Below are 15,738 nucleotides of genomic sequence, written 5' to 3'. Positions count from 1 at the left end.
CTTACTGGCGATTTCGAGATCTAGGCTCGTGGCTTTACTAGTGATTTCTAAGATTCAGGCTCATGGCCTTACTACAATTTTCGAGATTCAGGCTTGTGGCCTTACTGCGATTTTTGAGATTCAGGCTCGTGCCCTTACTGATGATTTTAGGATTCAGACTCGTGGCTTTACTGGTGATTTTCAAGATTCAGGCTTATAGCCTTACTAGCGATTTTAAAGATTCTAGCTCGTGGCCTTATTGGTGATTTTTGATATTCAGACTCGTGACTTTACTGGCGATTTTAGGCTTATTAGCCTTTCTCTTACTTTTGAAATTTATCTGCAAAATAAAAACTTGCACTGCATACATATATGTAATGAGAACACTTGTTGTTAATTGAGTAATATTTGTCAATGAATACTGGTACGTGCAATATACTTAGCTTTAAGTTGTCTTCTGGGTTCTCGGCCCTAGTTATTCGTCCCAGTGCTTTTCACCCTCCACATTTTTCCCGGCTCTTTAGCTCTGATAAGCTCTTTAGTTTGCTGGTTGACTTCTAGGCCTTTTAGCCCTGACTCTTTTTCCAAGCACGTTTGTTTTTGTGCATCTTCTGGGCTCTTTTAGCCCTGGGTTCGCTTTCCAACATTTTTGCTCTCACATTTCTTCCGAGCTCTTAGCCCTAAACATGCATTTGGACGCTTTGTTCTCGTGTTTCTTTCGAGCATTTAGCCCTAAGTCCTACCTCTTCTGGGCTTTTAGCCCCAATTCTCCAAAGCATTTTTCCCTTGAGTAATTTTCGGGCTCTTAGCCCTGACTCTCTAGTCTTTCTCTTTTGAATTTTTTCTAAAAAATAAAGGCTTGCACAAAGTATATATATCGAGAATGCTTGTTACTAATTTAAATAGCAAGATACTTAGTTTCATATTTCAACTGAATGTAAATATTAATTTTGTCCAACTATATCATCTCATATAATTCTAAAGAATTTAATAAATAATGTTTCTCATGTATAACTCACTTCACAACTTTCAAATTATAAAGCAGCATGCTTTAAACAAATAATCCTTTTCTCAGTAGATTCGTGCTAATATTAATTATAGATGAGAGCTTTTTAAGTTATTTCAATATACTGTCATATTTCAGGTTCATATATACAATACTTTCGCCTAAGGTTTTAAATTTTTTGACTAGTTCATAATAGCAAAAATACTTTGAGCTAAAGAAAGTAATTGTACGATTTGGGTAACTTGTGCACGCCACTTCTCTTCCATGGTTGATGGATTGCTCTTGTGTTGTTCTTTCTTCTCATATCAACATCTTCCTCTATCTGATTTGCACATGGCTTTTAGATGCAGTTGGTGATTCTCAGGTCTTTCACCATCTCTCTTTCTTTCAATTTTTCTTGTTGTTTGGTTGTTAGCTTTTCTTGGTTTTCCATGTGGATTTCAGTGGGTTTTGTTTGAAAACTCTAGTGATAGGATAGTCTCATTCGTTTTCCATAGATGGTGCCACTTGATGAACTAAGATCCAGCGGGGTGTCTAGATGCAGGCACCTGGGCAGTGGCTAGATTCAATGGTTGATCATTGATCCGTGATCGACTTCGTTAGGTCCCACTATATTTGATCTTGAGGAAGGGGACCTGTAAAATAGAAGTCGGTCAAGGGTCCATCGGGCCTCCAATACTCAAGTTAGATCAAAAATTATTTGAGATTCATTCACATAAAGAGAAAATAATAATAATAAAGCATTTAAAAGGGATTTCCAGAGAGCCTATATTTTGAGAGTTCTTCTGTGAATGTATCAGAGAGAGATTAACTTTCGGAGAGCCAATCTCAGAGCGAGAGAACCCGCCTAGAGAGGTTGGTTCAGGGATATGTGTACCTTCGATTTCTTGCCTTACGTCCTATCAGATTGGATGGTGGTGTGTTGTGGCAAATATGTCGGGCGGCTGGTAGTCGACTAATCAATATAGAGTCGTTTTGCCCAGGGGCGGAGGGAAGGTACGGCAAGGGGGACACGTGCCGTACCGGCGACCGGAAAATACTTTGAAGGGGGATGAAGGTGCCGCAGCGGCGCAGCCGGTGGTGCCGCAGCAGTGCAGTTGCAGCCGGTGGTGCCCTACCAAAGGGAAGCTCCTGGCTCCGCCACTGGTTTTGCCCATACCCTTTGGCAGGTGTGTTAGTCAGCTGGACAGTCTTTCTGCATGCGCATTTAATACCTCATAGAGGGTTAGAGGGGTCGACCATCGTGTTGGAGGTCGGCGCCTTACTCTAGTTTCATCAAGTTATGTCCGGCTCATCCGATCTATACAAAAGTAGGTTCCTTCAGGTCATTGAGGTCGGTTGTTCCTGTATTCAATTGCCTTATCAGTGGTATGAGTCTTGAGGTTGTCAGACAGGTCATTCCGGGCATTAGTGAAGACTGGAGAGCCGGAGGTCTAATCTTCATATTCTATTGGTTAGGCTTTCCACTACTCGATCAAACCGGATGGCCCAACTTATAGGACCTTTACGTATACTGTATATACGTATCATAATCTAACGGTCCTATTTTTTATATGTTATCACATAGTTATAAAGTTTTGTTCAAAAAGTGTGCTTCCAAGTTGCCAACAATAAAGTTAGAAATGGCTTTCCCTTGTTTTGTAGAGTGTAAGGAACCTGAGAGAGAATGGGAGACGAGGACCACAGAATCACCAAACAAGCAGACAAGAGGTGGTAAACACAGAAGCACCCTCCCGTCAAAGGAAGACATCTGCTTAACCTCCAAACTCATATACACATCCCTTGTTTCCATTCTTTCACATCCAATCAAAGTTGAAATTTGTTTCCTTCGAGATTCATTTTGGACAGCTCCTTCGTTGAAGCTTCACGGTTGGAAAACGCGACATGAAATTGGAAAGGGTGGTAGCATTACTTAAGAAGGAGAGAGATACAGATGAAATTTCTGTAACTTTATCCTCAACTTTCAATTCTGATCTAATAATTCTAAATTTAACAATGTTAACTAACGTAGTAAAAAAAAAATAGTAAAATAAAGGTTTCATAATTAAAATATTAATTTTATATTTAAATAATTAAAATAAAAATCAAATAAATCATTGATATGAAAAATTGAATACTCAAAATCTATCTTCTTCAAACCAACCCCATACAAAAGCCTAGCATCTCCTTAAAAAAATCAAATATAAATTATAGAAATAATAATTAAGGAGTTAAAATAAACATTTTATAAAGAAAAAAAAAAAAAAAAGAAAAAAAACCTGCGCCCAGACCAAAGGAAAACCAACCCTGCAATGACATTCTAATTAAGAGACTTTCTATTTCTAGTGGATATGTTATTGTGAAAATTTTAGAAATGTGTGGTCTTTGCTGTGCTAGAGACCTTCTATTGTATCGTTGAGGGGAAAACTTTGAAGAGCAGAATCTATACTTGCCCTTCCAGTGCTCTTACTGTGAAAACCATGAACAATATTCTTCATTCTTTTGCAATTTGCATCAGATACTTGTCCTTCTAGTGTTATTACTATAATTCTGATATAGTATATCAGATCAATTAAAGCTAGAAGCCTAGGACAGCGAATGTGGTCCTCTTTTTAAGTCTTTGTTTTTTCTTTCTTTTTTAGATAGGAAGGAATTAAATTCACCTGAGAGCAAATAAACATAGAGTCAAATCAATAGATATAGTTGGCCATGATAGGACAAAATAAAGAGAATGGTCAAGCATTATTGCAGACTTAACAAGAGAGAAGAGAGATGGAGATTACTGTAGGCGACTAAGCTAGTGCTTGTCAAGCATTGGCCAACTCTTGAAAATGAAAGACGAAAAGAAGCAAACACTATCTTTCTTTTTTATTTCTTGGGATGCCCTGACGCCATCACTCTTCATATTCAATTATACCTCACATTATTACTTACATCTACATGCCACGCACAGGCAGAATCCTGCTCAAGTTTCATCATTGCATCCACCGTACTTGCCTATAAAACACAAACCAACAGATTACAGGCAAACAAAAAACTAGCTTCTTTTAATTAATTCCCACCTCTTTTAGCTCTCCATAGGGATATCAGTGCCATCAAGGCATCAACAGAAACCACTAGCTGCACCATCTCCTTGTTTTAAATGTCGAAAGTTGGCACTCGGGGTGCAGCAAGTGCTGCAGCTAACCTCGCAAACCTTCTGCCAACGGGAACTGTACTTATATTTGAAGCTCTTGTACCTTCCTTCACTAATAATGGTGAGTGTGTTCAAGCCAATAAGTACCTCACTTTAGCCTTGATTTTTTGTTGTTCTCTGGTTTGCTTTTTCTCCTCCTTCACTGACAGCTTCATTGGCAAGAATGATAAGAAACTTTATTATGGTATCGCCACCTTAAATGGGATATTCGTATTCAATGATCCTGATTGCACTGATGGCAATGGAGAGGAAGAACTGGATCATAACCAGAGGAAAAATTACAGAGTCACTCTGATAGATTTTGTTCATGCCTTCTCATCGCTAACTGTGTTCTTGGTTTTTTCTCTTAGTAACTCTGAGCTGCAAAATTGTTTCTTTCCGAAGGCAGGGCCTAATGAGAAACAACTAATCGTGAATTTGCCATTAGGAGCTGGGCTTTTGAGCACCTTTTTGTTCATAATATTTCCCACTAAAAGGAGAGGAATTGGCTACGGAGACATGACACCATCGCGTCCCAGCATCCTTGATGGAGACTCGATAACATCCCGTTCTGAAGTCCAAAATACCCAGAAACATCAAGCTTAAGTTTTTATCTGGATTATATCCAATCGATCAGCAATACTTGGTTGGCTTTTGTGAATCTTGAAGTGTATTTGCACCATGACGAAGTTGAGGTGGAAATGCTGAAGAGTACTTCAGAATCACTTTATTGACTTACATAAGCGTAAATGCTCCTCGCAAACAATCAGTTTGGAGCATATATGCAAGATGGTTGAATTTGAAAATAAAATAATTGTATATATATATTTAAGAAGTGTGATTATTATCTTATATTATATAGAATGGCAAGTTTCAGTGTTATTGATTTGAGAAAGCTCACTAATTAACAACTGCTGCTTCATGAAAACCCAAAACAGCTACAGCTTCTTTGTTCTTTTTGATTAGTTGAAATACAAGGATTTTGCGACGCAATTGGTTAATCATTCTCCGATGTTTTCCTAAATGTGTCAGTATTTAGCGACAAATTTTTGTACCAAAATTGAGTCGATGGTAAATGAAAGTCCATTGCGTCGCCTTTCTATGAATGAATGAAGCAGAGCCAATCGACTGTTATTTAGCAAAATTTTTCTTGAATTCTGTTATTTGTTTCCCCTTTATTTTTTTTATTGAAATTTATAATAATACTGCTAATACTCGGGTTGGTTGAAAATAATTTATATTTGAGAAATATTTTTCATATAAAATATTTTTTAATAAAATAATATTTTTTATTACTAATTTTAATTTTAAAAATAAAATATATTAATAAATTTATATATAAATGTATTAATAAAATTTTTAAAATAGAAAAAATAAATTTCTATTTTTATAATATGGAAGGCATTTTTTTAAAATAATTTAATTTTTTTAATTAAAAAAATATTTTACATTAACTAATTGTTTTTAAATATTTCAAACATTAGAAATATAAAAAATATTTTATTTTTCATAAAAGAAACGAGCCTAATTAAGTTTCAATAGTTGTTTCTTATATTTTATTTTTCATCCAATTAAAATTTAACTCATTTAATAATTATTTATTAATAAATAAAATTGACTTTATATTTTTATATTAATATGAATAAAATAATGAAGAAATTAAAGAGAGAATGTATAATAGGTATTATTCCATGAAATTGGGAACACGTGCAGAGTGCAAGAATCTTATTCCATCTTTTTCTACTCATGATTCACGCCCTTCATCAAATACCAATGGACCTAATAATTTTAGAAAAACTAGGGTTTTTTTTTTCTAATTTCTTAATATATATTCTCTTGATGAGATGATCATGTAATATAGGAGTTGATGGCCCCCTTCTGAGATTTCAGAAACGTGTTCAATTAATTTGGTAAAAAGTGAAATAATTAAACAATAATACTCTAATACCATGTGATACATTAAAATTTTTTATATTTGATATTCTAAGATCTAGAAGATATGATACATTAAAATTTTGTGATGTATTGAAATTTTTTATATTTAATGTTCTGAAATTTAGAAAATATGATTTTATAGTTAAGTGTAAGTTTAGTCTGGAAAGATTACGTCTCTCCCATTTTATCTCTTTTATTCTTATCCTCTAGTGATATATAATCATCATCCTGTTACAGTATTATCTGTCTCTATCACTCAGATCCGTATGTACAGACGTATCAGTATACTTTTTGTGTCAGACGATCATTTAATTCTTCCCGACGTCTATAATAATAGGGCTGCGAGGTAACTGGGTGTGCTCTCCTACCTCCCATCATGTCATCGAACTAGACTCTCATCTGGTGGACCTGAGCGTGGGGTCAGTCTAGTCTGATTGGGTCACGGACTGGATGACGCGATATTGGTCCGGTCTGCTCAATGGAATCTAATGGATTTTGGGCCTATATTCATCTCCAGATTCCAGTCTTGGGTGCCAGAAATCCGACGATCATCAATACTTATTCTTTTAATTATATGATTGTTCAATTATTAAAATATATATATATATATATTTTAAATGGATTAGCTAGATCATCATTCCATATAATTCAATATTATTAAAAATACACAATGAACTCAAGAAACATATATGCTTATAGAACTTGGCCAAGAGTTAGAAAAATTTCTACTCAAACACACTCTGTTAAGGTAGAAAACACAGAGTAATATATTACTCTGATACACAAATGGTGGCTTGTGGTGGATAAGCTTCTTTTGAGAGAGTTAGCCTTCATTTTGATGAAATTGAAAAGGTTAGATTTGATAGTTTAAATTTATTTAATTTTTTTTTTAAGTTTAAAAAGTTTATTTTAGTAGCCTTAGTCATTTCAATTCACTAACATGAAATCAAAATAGAAATGATCTTTAAACTAGCAAATATTTTGTTGATCAGTCAATAGACAAATTTTTTCCACCCTTATAATCATTACCTTTTAAGAAGCAACTAACTAAACTTGGGTAAGCAAAACAATTGTATGGAAAAAATCTAGCACACTCATGCTAAGATAACAGTACGTAGCAGGTTGACTGAGTGAAGCAAGTCATATGCCACAAATGAATATTGCAATGGAGAAGTTGGAAGGTTTGGTCGGCTTTGTGCAGCAGGTAATACATAGCATCCTGTCATTGTTGTGCATGGCTATACTCAATATTCTTAGTGGTCTTCTTCATCTTCCACTTCAATTTTTTGTCCATCAAATCATTCATTTAGCAATTCAGGAGTTAGATCCTTTTCATGGTTTAACTCATAAATTATATGTGCTAGAGGTTCTCTCGAAGAAAAATACGAATATTTATAATCATTATTATTTTATTTCAACCTGACAATGGTGAGAGAGGAATTCAGTGGGCAAAGGAAAGTCGAATGTCACCGGCAAGAAAAATAAAGGATGACCTTGCTTACCGACGGAGGATAATGCATTACTAAAGCGGTCACGCTTTTCTTAGCACCGGGAAAAGGGAAAGAGCATTCAGCTGCTTCCATCTGTGCTGTCCTCAGTCCTTGGAACAGTCTCCGTGTGGCGGTGCCGCCCAATGTCCTGGAAGGGGTGCCGCCTTTTGGGGAAAAAAAATTAATATATAATTCAATTTGCATGTTCATGCGTGATGCATGCTTATATCAAGGTGGATGCACTCATTTAATTAATAATTATATATTATTATTGCTATAATAATAATTTTTAAAAGTATTTACTTCAATCAAAATTTATTTATTAATTAATTCCCAAATTCTATAATCCACAAATATAATTTTTTTTATTAAATTTTTAATTATGTTCATTTTAAATACATTAAATTTTATTAAATATTAAAAAAATTAATTTTTTTTAAATAAAATAAATTATAATAATTAATTTAAATATTATTATAGTTTAAAAATGAATAATAATTTTAAAATAATATTTTTAGTTTATGTATAACTTAATAAAATACTTGTATTAAATTCCATTTTAATAACTTTAACAATAAATTTTGCTTATAATTAATTTTTATCATAAGCCACTTATAAATTATTAGGCATTGATGTGATTAATGAATTGAATTTTTCTTTTTGACAACACAAGGCAGGATTAATAAATTGACATTTAACTTTCTTTCTTGTAATATAGAACAAAATAGTTACTCACATATTCATCATACAACAAATCACGATCATACTTCGTTTGCGGCAACTTCTAATGGTTTCGGCTAATATTCGTATGATGTTTAACTTAATAAACTACCATTCTCTAGAATAGAATCACCAGTTCCTCTTTCACTTTTTTCGCCACAAGAGATTGCTCAAATTTCATCAATTCTGATTATTTCTAGTGGCATTCCAGATTTTTTAGTCTCGCATAATATATAAGCATACAGTAAATCGTGCGTTCAGATTATCAGCTTTTATTATATCACCACTAAGTTTCAAGTTCAATTTTGTCACCATCTCCTTTTGTATGTCCTCGTCATGGTACATGGAAGAGTATTTGGTCCATCCGGTTATATCGAAGTTGAGACTCTTACTTTGGAGATCACTTCATAATATTTTACCTATTTTAGCTAATTTAGTCAGGCATGACTGTTTATCTGATTCTCATTACAAGATTTGTCATTCTAAATCTGAGACTCTTGAACATATATTTTTTTCACTGTTTCTCTGCCCGTTTGATATGGTTTGCCAACTTTTGTACATATAAGCCTATTTTAATTGATTTCCCTTGTTTCCTCAATCTAGTGAGAGGCTCTTTTAGCACCGTCCAAATTGGATTATAAAGGTTTGAGGCTTTTAACTTTATATACTCACAGTATGGAATAGAGTGTAATCATTATATTTTCGATAAAATTTTTCTTAATTCTATGCTCATTATGTCTTGTATCTTATTTAATTTCTCGCAATTACAACTCAGGGAAATTTTTATTGATCCTTCCTCGCATTCTTCTCATGTGTTGGCTACAGACACGAGTATGGTTTCTCATTCCATGGATTTCGTTTTATTATGTTGTGATGTCTTGTGAAAGTACCAGTTTCTCCTATGGTTATTACTGTTATTATCAATGATAAAGTTGGACATGCTATCCATGGTCTTGCTATACTTATCAGGTAGGTGAAACACAAACTCTGTTAAATATTATTAAATCGGTTGTGCCTTAGGGGTTATCATCTTTTGTTTGTGAAACAGACTCATATTTTGTATTTTGCAGTCCAAGATCAGGCTTGGAAAATTAGGACATCAGTAGCAGCTATTTTGCAGGTCTCTTCTTATTTATAATAGGTCTCCTTACGACATATTCCTCGACATTTAAATATTTAGGTAGATACTATAGCTAAATTGTGTCGTCAGAATTTGCTTCCTTTTTATAGTTTTACTACACTAATAGTCTTGGAAATGCAATCTTATTTGTAGCTCAAAAAAAATGTGCTACTATTTGCTTTATATATATATATACTTAAATAGAGAGAGAATCCATATCGCCAAGGGCCAGCACCGAGGTAACACTGCCACCACCACACCAATCGTCTCAATCTCATATGTAATTGCCAACAAAATCATGAAGGCAAAGCTAGACCAGAGGAAATAAGAACGTGTGAACTACACTGCCAGTCTCGAAACCAAGAACGACCAACATGCAGATAAAAAATAAGAGAACAAAACCGACGCAGTCGACCATGTTAGAACAAGAACCATAAACCTCAGAAAATAGTCAGACGATGCCAAAAATGAAACTAAAGGCTACTATGTCTATATAGAAAAGATATTAGAATCGTGAATCATCCCATGACATTTTCGGTCTATTATAATCATAAAGCCTTTTAGAGACAAGTACAAGTCCTCCAGTGCCATTACCATCTATTTCCCAAGCTAGAGTCTAAAACCATTCAAAAGAAACCACAACAAATAAAACAACATACAAACAATGGCAACGAAACTGAAACAAATAAAGCAAAAATACATTAGGAGACAACACAAACCCTATTTTCTCTTTCCTTACTTTCCTTTTCTTTTCTTTTTTTTTTTTTTTAAATTAAGAGATCTAATGGATAGGCAAAAATAGTCTTTTTTATATATTTTTTAAAGGGAGATTTATAATTTAGTCTCTGAATTTTGCTATTATTAACAAGTCAATCCCTACATTTTTAAAAATCTATTAAAACGTCCTTATCTTTTTTTTCCGTCAATGAAATAATCCTTTCATCCTCTTTTTCGTTAAAAATAAACAAAAGATGAGAGAGAAATTTTTTAAAATTCAATTTTACTCTCAAATTTTCCCTTTATTTAGTTCTTAGATATTGCTATTATTAACAAATTAGTCCTTATATTTTCAAAAATCTATTAAAATATCCTTATCTTTTTTTGTATCTATTAAAATGTCCTTATCATTTTTTTTTATCAACGAAATAGTCCCTCCTCCTCCTCCTCCTCTTTAAAAAAAAAAGAAAAAGAAGAAGATGATGATGATGATGATGAAGGAGAAGAAAAAGAAGAAGAAGAAGAAGAATCTCTTCCTCCTCCTTAAAGAAAGAAGAATAAAAAGAAGAATCGAAAAAGAATCAAAGAAGAATCAAAGAAGAAAAAGAGAAGGAAGAATCAACGAAGAATCAATGAAGAAGAAGAACAAAAGAAGAGAGATAATTTGGTTTTTTTTTATATTTTTAACGACAGAAATAGACGGAGTGACTATTTTATTGATGAACAGAAAAATAAGAACGTTTTAATAAATTTTTAAAAATACAGGAACTGACTTATTAATAATTATAATATCTAAAGATTAAATTGTAAATTTTTCTTTTTTTAAATATTAAAATATTCAACCGGTGATCTTTACTTTTATTTTTTAAAATAAATTTATAATGAAATAATAACACAGTCATAAAATAATCATATTGTGATAATTTTCATCGTAAACTTTTTAGTAAAAAGTATCTTTGTTCATAAAAATTTAATTAATAACAAATAAATTAAACAATAATAAATAATGTTCTACTTTAAATAAATTTTATATTCAGACGATACAGTTTAATTATTGTATTTATTTAAATATTTAAATATTGAAAAATATATGCAAAAGAGATAGAATTGCAAACATATTCGAATTTTTTAAAATATTAAATTTATAAAATCTTGAATTACAAAATATAAAAATCTATTTTACAGAGAGAGAAATAATATCCCTGAAAATAACCAATTTAATATCATCCGATATATCTCGAGTTTCACCTCTTGCTTTTCCTTTGCTTTTTAACTTTTCTTTCATGTTCCAACTTTTGTGTTCAGCACTCTTGGGAGTTGGGTGCAGTTCGAATAATCTGTCTTCCACTTTTCAAATTTAATTTTTTTTTTTTATCCTCTTTATCTTGCTTTTTTATTAATTTTCTTTTTTTAGAGAATTTCCAAACCTATTTAATGTCGACTTAAAATAATATTATTTAAATATTTTCATAGAATTCAAACAGAAGATAACTAAGCTATAAGAGGAATATTTTAAGTTATGTTTATATTTTTTATATTTAAAAATTTTTATTTTTTATTAATAATATTTTAAATAAAATAAAATATTATATATTTTAAATTATAATTTTTTTTCATATTTTAAGTTTTTATTAATAACCTATGATATTATATAAAAATAGAAATAGAGAGTAAATAATGAAATTAATAAAAAAATAATATTATTGTAATAAAAATATGTATTTAAAGAATATTTTATTAATTAAATAAAATTTTTGCGAATATATTATAATTTAATTTTAATTTATTTAAATTCAATTTTATTTTCTAACTTTCTAACTATAATTATAATAAATTAAAAATTTTAATTTTATTATAAAAATTTAAAGTGTTTAATATAAATATAAATTAAATTGAGATTTTTTTTAATATCCCTCAATAATAAATATTCTATAATTTATTGATAAATAAGGCCATTTTTGCATATAAAAATGGAATATAAGATAAGGATGTGTTTGGATTTCAGTGCAGTTGAGGTAATTTATGTCTGTTTTTTCCATGAGTAATTGATTAGATAAGAACAAATTGCTTAACTGTATAGACAGCTAGCAAAAGCTAATCGCCCATTGCCAACCCCAACAGCAAATAATAAAAAAAAAATGTAAAACAGAAATCAAAATTTTAGATTAACAAAAAACATTTTTTAAAAAAAAAAAAATAAAAAAAATAAAAAAAAAGAAAGAAGAAGAAAAGAGTGGAAGGAAAGGCAGATGAGAGCGAAGTCTCAGGCCATCGAAACGTGGGACCCGGCACCGTTTCCTCCTCTATCAGTCCAGCTCACATTTCACCACCACTTTTGTGTAACGCTGGCACTCTCTTTGCCATTCCACCACCCCCTCCCTCTCCTCCTCCTATCTTTGGCGTGAGGATATTATTAATACCCTCATCTTTCTTCTTTATTTTTATTTTCTTTTTCAGTTTTCCGAGAAAGTTTTCTTCTGTCTTTATATATATACATGCTTCTCTGTTTTCTCTTTCCATTTTTATGTATGCATGACATATACCATGATGAGCTTTTGTAAGAAAAGCGTTCACTCTTTCTTAGGTTTCTCCGCAGTTTCTATGAATCTTGATGATGATCATAGACAACCTTCTTCCTCCTCCAAATGCCTTGCTGTTTTCACTTCTGGCCTTGGCTTGACCACTGCCACTGCTTCTGATTCTCATAGAACTCCTAATGTTCTTGAATCTGCTTCTCTTCTCAAGTCTTCATCTTCATCCTCATCTTCATCTTCATCTTCACCACCATCGTCGTCGTCATCTTCTCCTTTGAAGAAAGATCCTGGTGGGTTTGGTTTTATTGATGATGTTGGTGGTGGTGTTAATGGGTTGATGTCTTGCACTGAAAGTTTAGGGTTTGAGAGCTCTGATGAAAGAAGGGTTGATGATGAGATTGAGTTGTGTACCAGGATGAAATCCACCGAGAATAAGGTTAAGTGGAGGAAGATTGGTGAGAGAAGAGAGGTTAAGAAGTTTCCGTCGCCGATTTCTTCCTTGGACCATAATGGTCACCCTTGTTTCTTTCTCCGACCTATCAGGAAGGATGGAAGACTCGAGTTAACGGAGGTTAGAATCGATAGGCCAGAGATTTTACGTGCTTATCGTGAAGATGGACGGTTGAGGTTGCATCTGGTTAGAGATGAAGAATCATCCAATATTAATGAAGAGCTTCAAGTTCAAGATCAAGAATATGAAAAACAAGCAGAAAAATTGGAGGAAGAAGAAAAAGAAGAAGAAACTGGTGGGGAACGGAAGTTCTCTGTGAATGGAGAAGGGTTTAGAAGGTGTCATGAGCTAGTGACAAATCATCATGATTATCACCCCGGCCACCACAGCCACCACCACCATAACTTGCATGTATGGAACCAGCATTGTGTGACAACTAGATGAAGCTAAGATGGTTACGTGGGTGTGAAAAGAGACAAGATTCAAGGGTGTGTGTGTGTGTGTGTGTTTGTCTATCTGCGTGTCTCAAATTAAGGATGCCTACTGTTGTTTTTCGTTAGGCATAATCAAATTATCATGGGAAAGAAGATTAATTGATGTGTCTCAACAAAGACGACAATGGAGGATTCGAATCTTGAGAACCACATCAAATAGAAAGGACCCTGTGGGTAACACTCACAGATTCATCTGTTAAAATTTCCGAATTCAGAAATTTCATACATATTTTTTAAAAGTTAATTCTTTGATCTATTCACCAAAGAAGAGATAATAACAAGAATAAATTATTGTATTTATAAAGAATTTTGTTGGTTTATTTGTGATATGTACTTATCAGATTGATGATGAAAATCTGTTGAATTGGTTGGTTGATTTAGCAAATTAATGGTCAATATGGATAGGGAGACTTTGAAATGTACACCCATTTTTAAATTATTTAATAGTGTTGACAAATATTTGAGTTTGAGTGATATAATATGATCACATGACGAGCCTGCATTGCTGAGATGATATTATGTCAGTGAATAAAGGCAAATATAAATAATAGAAAAATGAAATGATGGAAGCTAGCTTTTGACTCCATTAAACAGGCAAAACTAAGCTTTTTATTCATTAATTGAACATTTGATTAAAAAAACCTCCACAGGAGACCAAAACGGACTTCACATAATGGAAATGAATCCGAACGTTCAAGTTGTTTGTAACTGTTTTATTTTTGGCTCTAACATTTAGTATAAGGTAAATGAAGGGGATATAATTCAAGTAATATATTTTAAGATTTAGAAAATATTTTTTATATTTTTTAACATTTGAGACATTTAAAAATAAGTAACACAATTGTTAAATATTTAATTTAATGATATATAAATTTTATTTTACAGTGATAATTATAAAAATCTTATATCTGGCATAGTATTTAACTAAACTGAATATTATTTATAAATTTAAATCTAATAAATACATTCGGTATAAAATAATTAAAAAATAATATATTTCTTATAAAATTTTATAATTATTACTATAAAAGGCGTATATTGCCTATTTAATAATTGAATTGCTTTTATTTGACTATAAAATATATTAGTTAAGGGAGAGTTAGTATTATTTTCACATAGTAAAATTATTTTATATTCTAAAAAAATAATAAAATATTGCACCACCACACCATCTAAATTCTATTTTAAAAATCAGTCAAAATTAATTTAATTATAAATATTAAATTAATTTATCTAAAATTTAAATATTTATATTAAAATGTAAAATAATAAATATTGGGTCTTTTTATCAAATCCGCCTAAATTGAATCATCATGGTTAGGGGTTAGCATTCGGTCGGTTCGGTTCAAAATCGAATCGAATCGAAATAACCAAAAATCGAATTGCAGTATTTTACATAAATCGAACCGAACCGAATAAGAGAGATAATCAAATCAAACCGATTTGGTTCGGTTCGGTTCGGTCGGTTCGATCAGTTAAATCGATTTTCAAACTTTTCATTATTCTTTTTACTCTTTTTAGATTGATTTTTAGTGTTCTAAAATTCAATCTAAAAAAGAGTAAAAAGAACAATCAACAGCACACAAATTCAACATACAAATTCAACAATCAAACGTACACAAATTCAACAATCAACAGCAAATAATACTTGCCAAAATAACACTTGCCGACTGAGGGCTGTGGAATAAGCACTTGCCGACTGTCCGAAGACGCGTGGAGAGTCAGAGAGCAACGACCGACGCCGATGGTGAATCAGTTCAGTCGAGAGGAGAGTGGAGGCACAGGTGCGAGAATCTCGCGGCGAGATGAGAGATGGAGCAGAGCATAGAGATGAGAGATTGTCGACTGCCCGACAACGCGTGGAGAGCCGATAGAGAGCAACGGCCGACGCCGATGGTGAATCAGTCCAATCGAGAGGAGAGTGGAGGCACAGGCGCGAGAATCTCGCGGCGAGATGAGAGATGGAGCAGAGCACAGAGATGGAGCACTGGCGGCACGCACGAAGAGATAGAAATTTGTTTTAGATTTAGGGCAGAGAAGGGAAGGGAAGGGAAATAGGGAATTAGGGAATAGGGAACTATTAAAACGACGTAGTATAGGTGATTTCGATTCAGTTCGGTCTAATCGAAATTTTTACG

At 32.5% G+C, this 15,738-nt stretch overlaps 2 protein-coding genes across 2 annotated transcripts; both read left to right on the top strand.

Annotated features, from left to right (window-relative positions):
• Window positions 1-3,903: 3,903 nt before the first annotated feature.
• Window positions 3,904-5,210, top strand: LOC110621180 (protein DMP10). The gene has a single exon (XM_021765326.2). The coding sequence runs from the start codon at window positions 4,107-4,109 to the stop codon at window positions 4,743-4,745; it is 639 nt and encodes a 212-aa protein (XP_021621018.1). The 5' UTR covers window positions 3,904-4,106; the 3' UTR covers window positions 4,746-5,210.
• Window positions 5,211-12,481: 7,271 nt separating this feature from the next.
• LOC110620531 (protein FANTASTIC FOUR 3) lies at window positions 12,482-13,907 on the top strand. The gene has a single exon (XM_021764313.2). It carries the CDS (start codon window positions 12,654-12,656, stop codon window positions 13,548-13,550), a length of 897 nt encoding a protein of 298 aa, XP_021620005.1. The 5' UTR covers window positions 12,482-12,653; the 3' UTR covers window positions 13,551-13,907.
• The last annotated feature ends 1,831 nt before the right edge of the window (window positions 13,908-15,738 follow it).

This window comes from Manihot esculenta, chromosome 8, assembly GCF_001659605.2.
Source record: "Manihot esculenta cultivar AM560-2 chromosome 8, M.esculenta_v8, whole genome shotgun sequence".
NCBI lineage: Eukaryota > Viridiplantae > Streptophyta > Magnoliopsida > Malpighiales > Euphorbiaceae > Manihot > Manihot esculenta.
The sequence above is the reverse complement of the archived record's forward strand: the minus strand, read 5'-3'. Positions and strand labels throughout refer to the sequence as shown.

What these genes read in the sequence shown, in the direction of transcription:
- LOC110621180 (XM_021765326.2), top strand. Translation starts at nt 4,107, where the DNA reads ATGTCGAAAGTTGGCACTCGGGGTGCAGCAAGTGCTGCAGCTAACCTC.
- LOC110620531 (XM_021764313.2), top strand. Translation starts at nt 12,654, where the DNA reads ATGACATATACCATGATGAGCTTTTGTAAGAAAAGCGTTCACTCTTTC.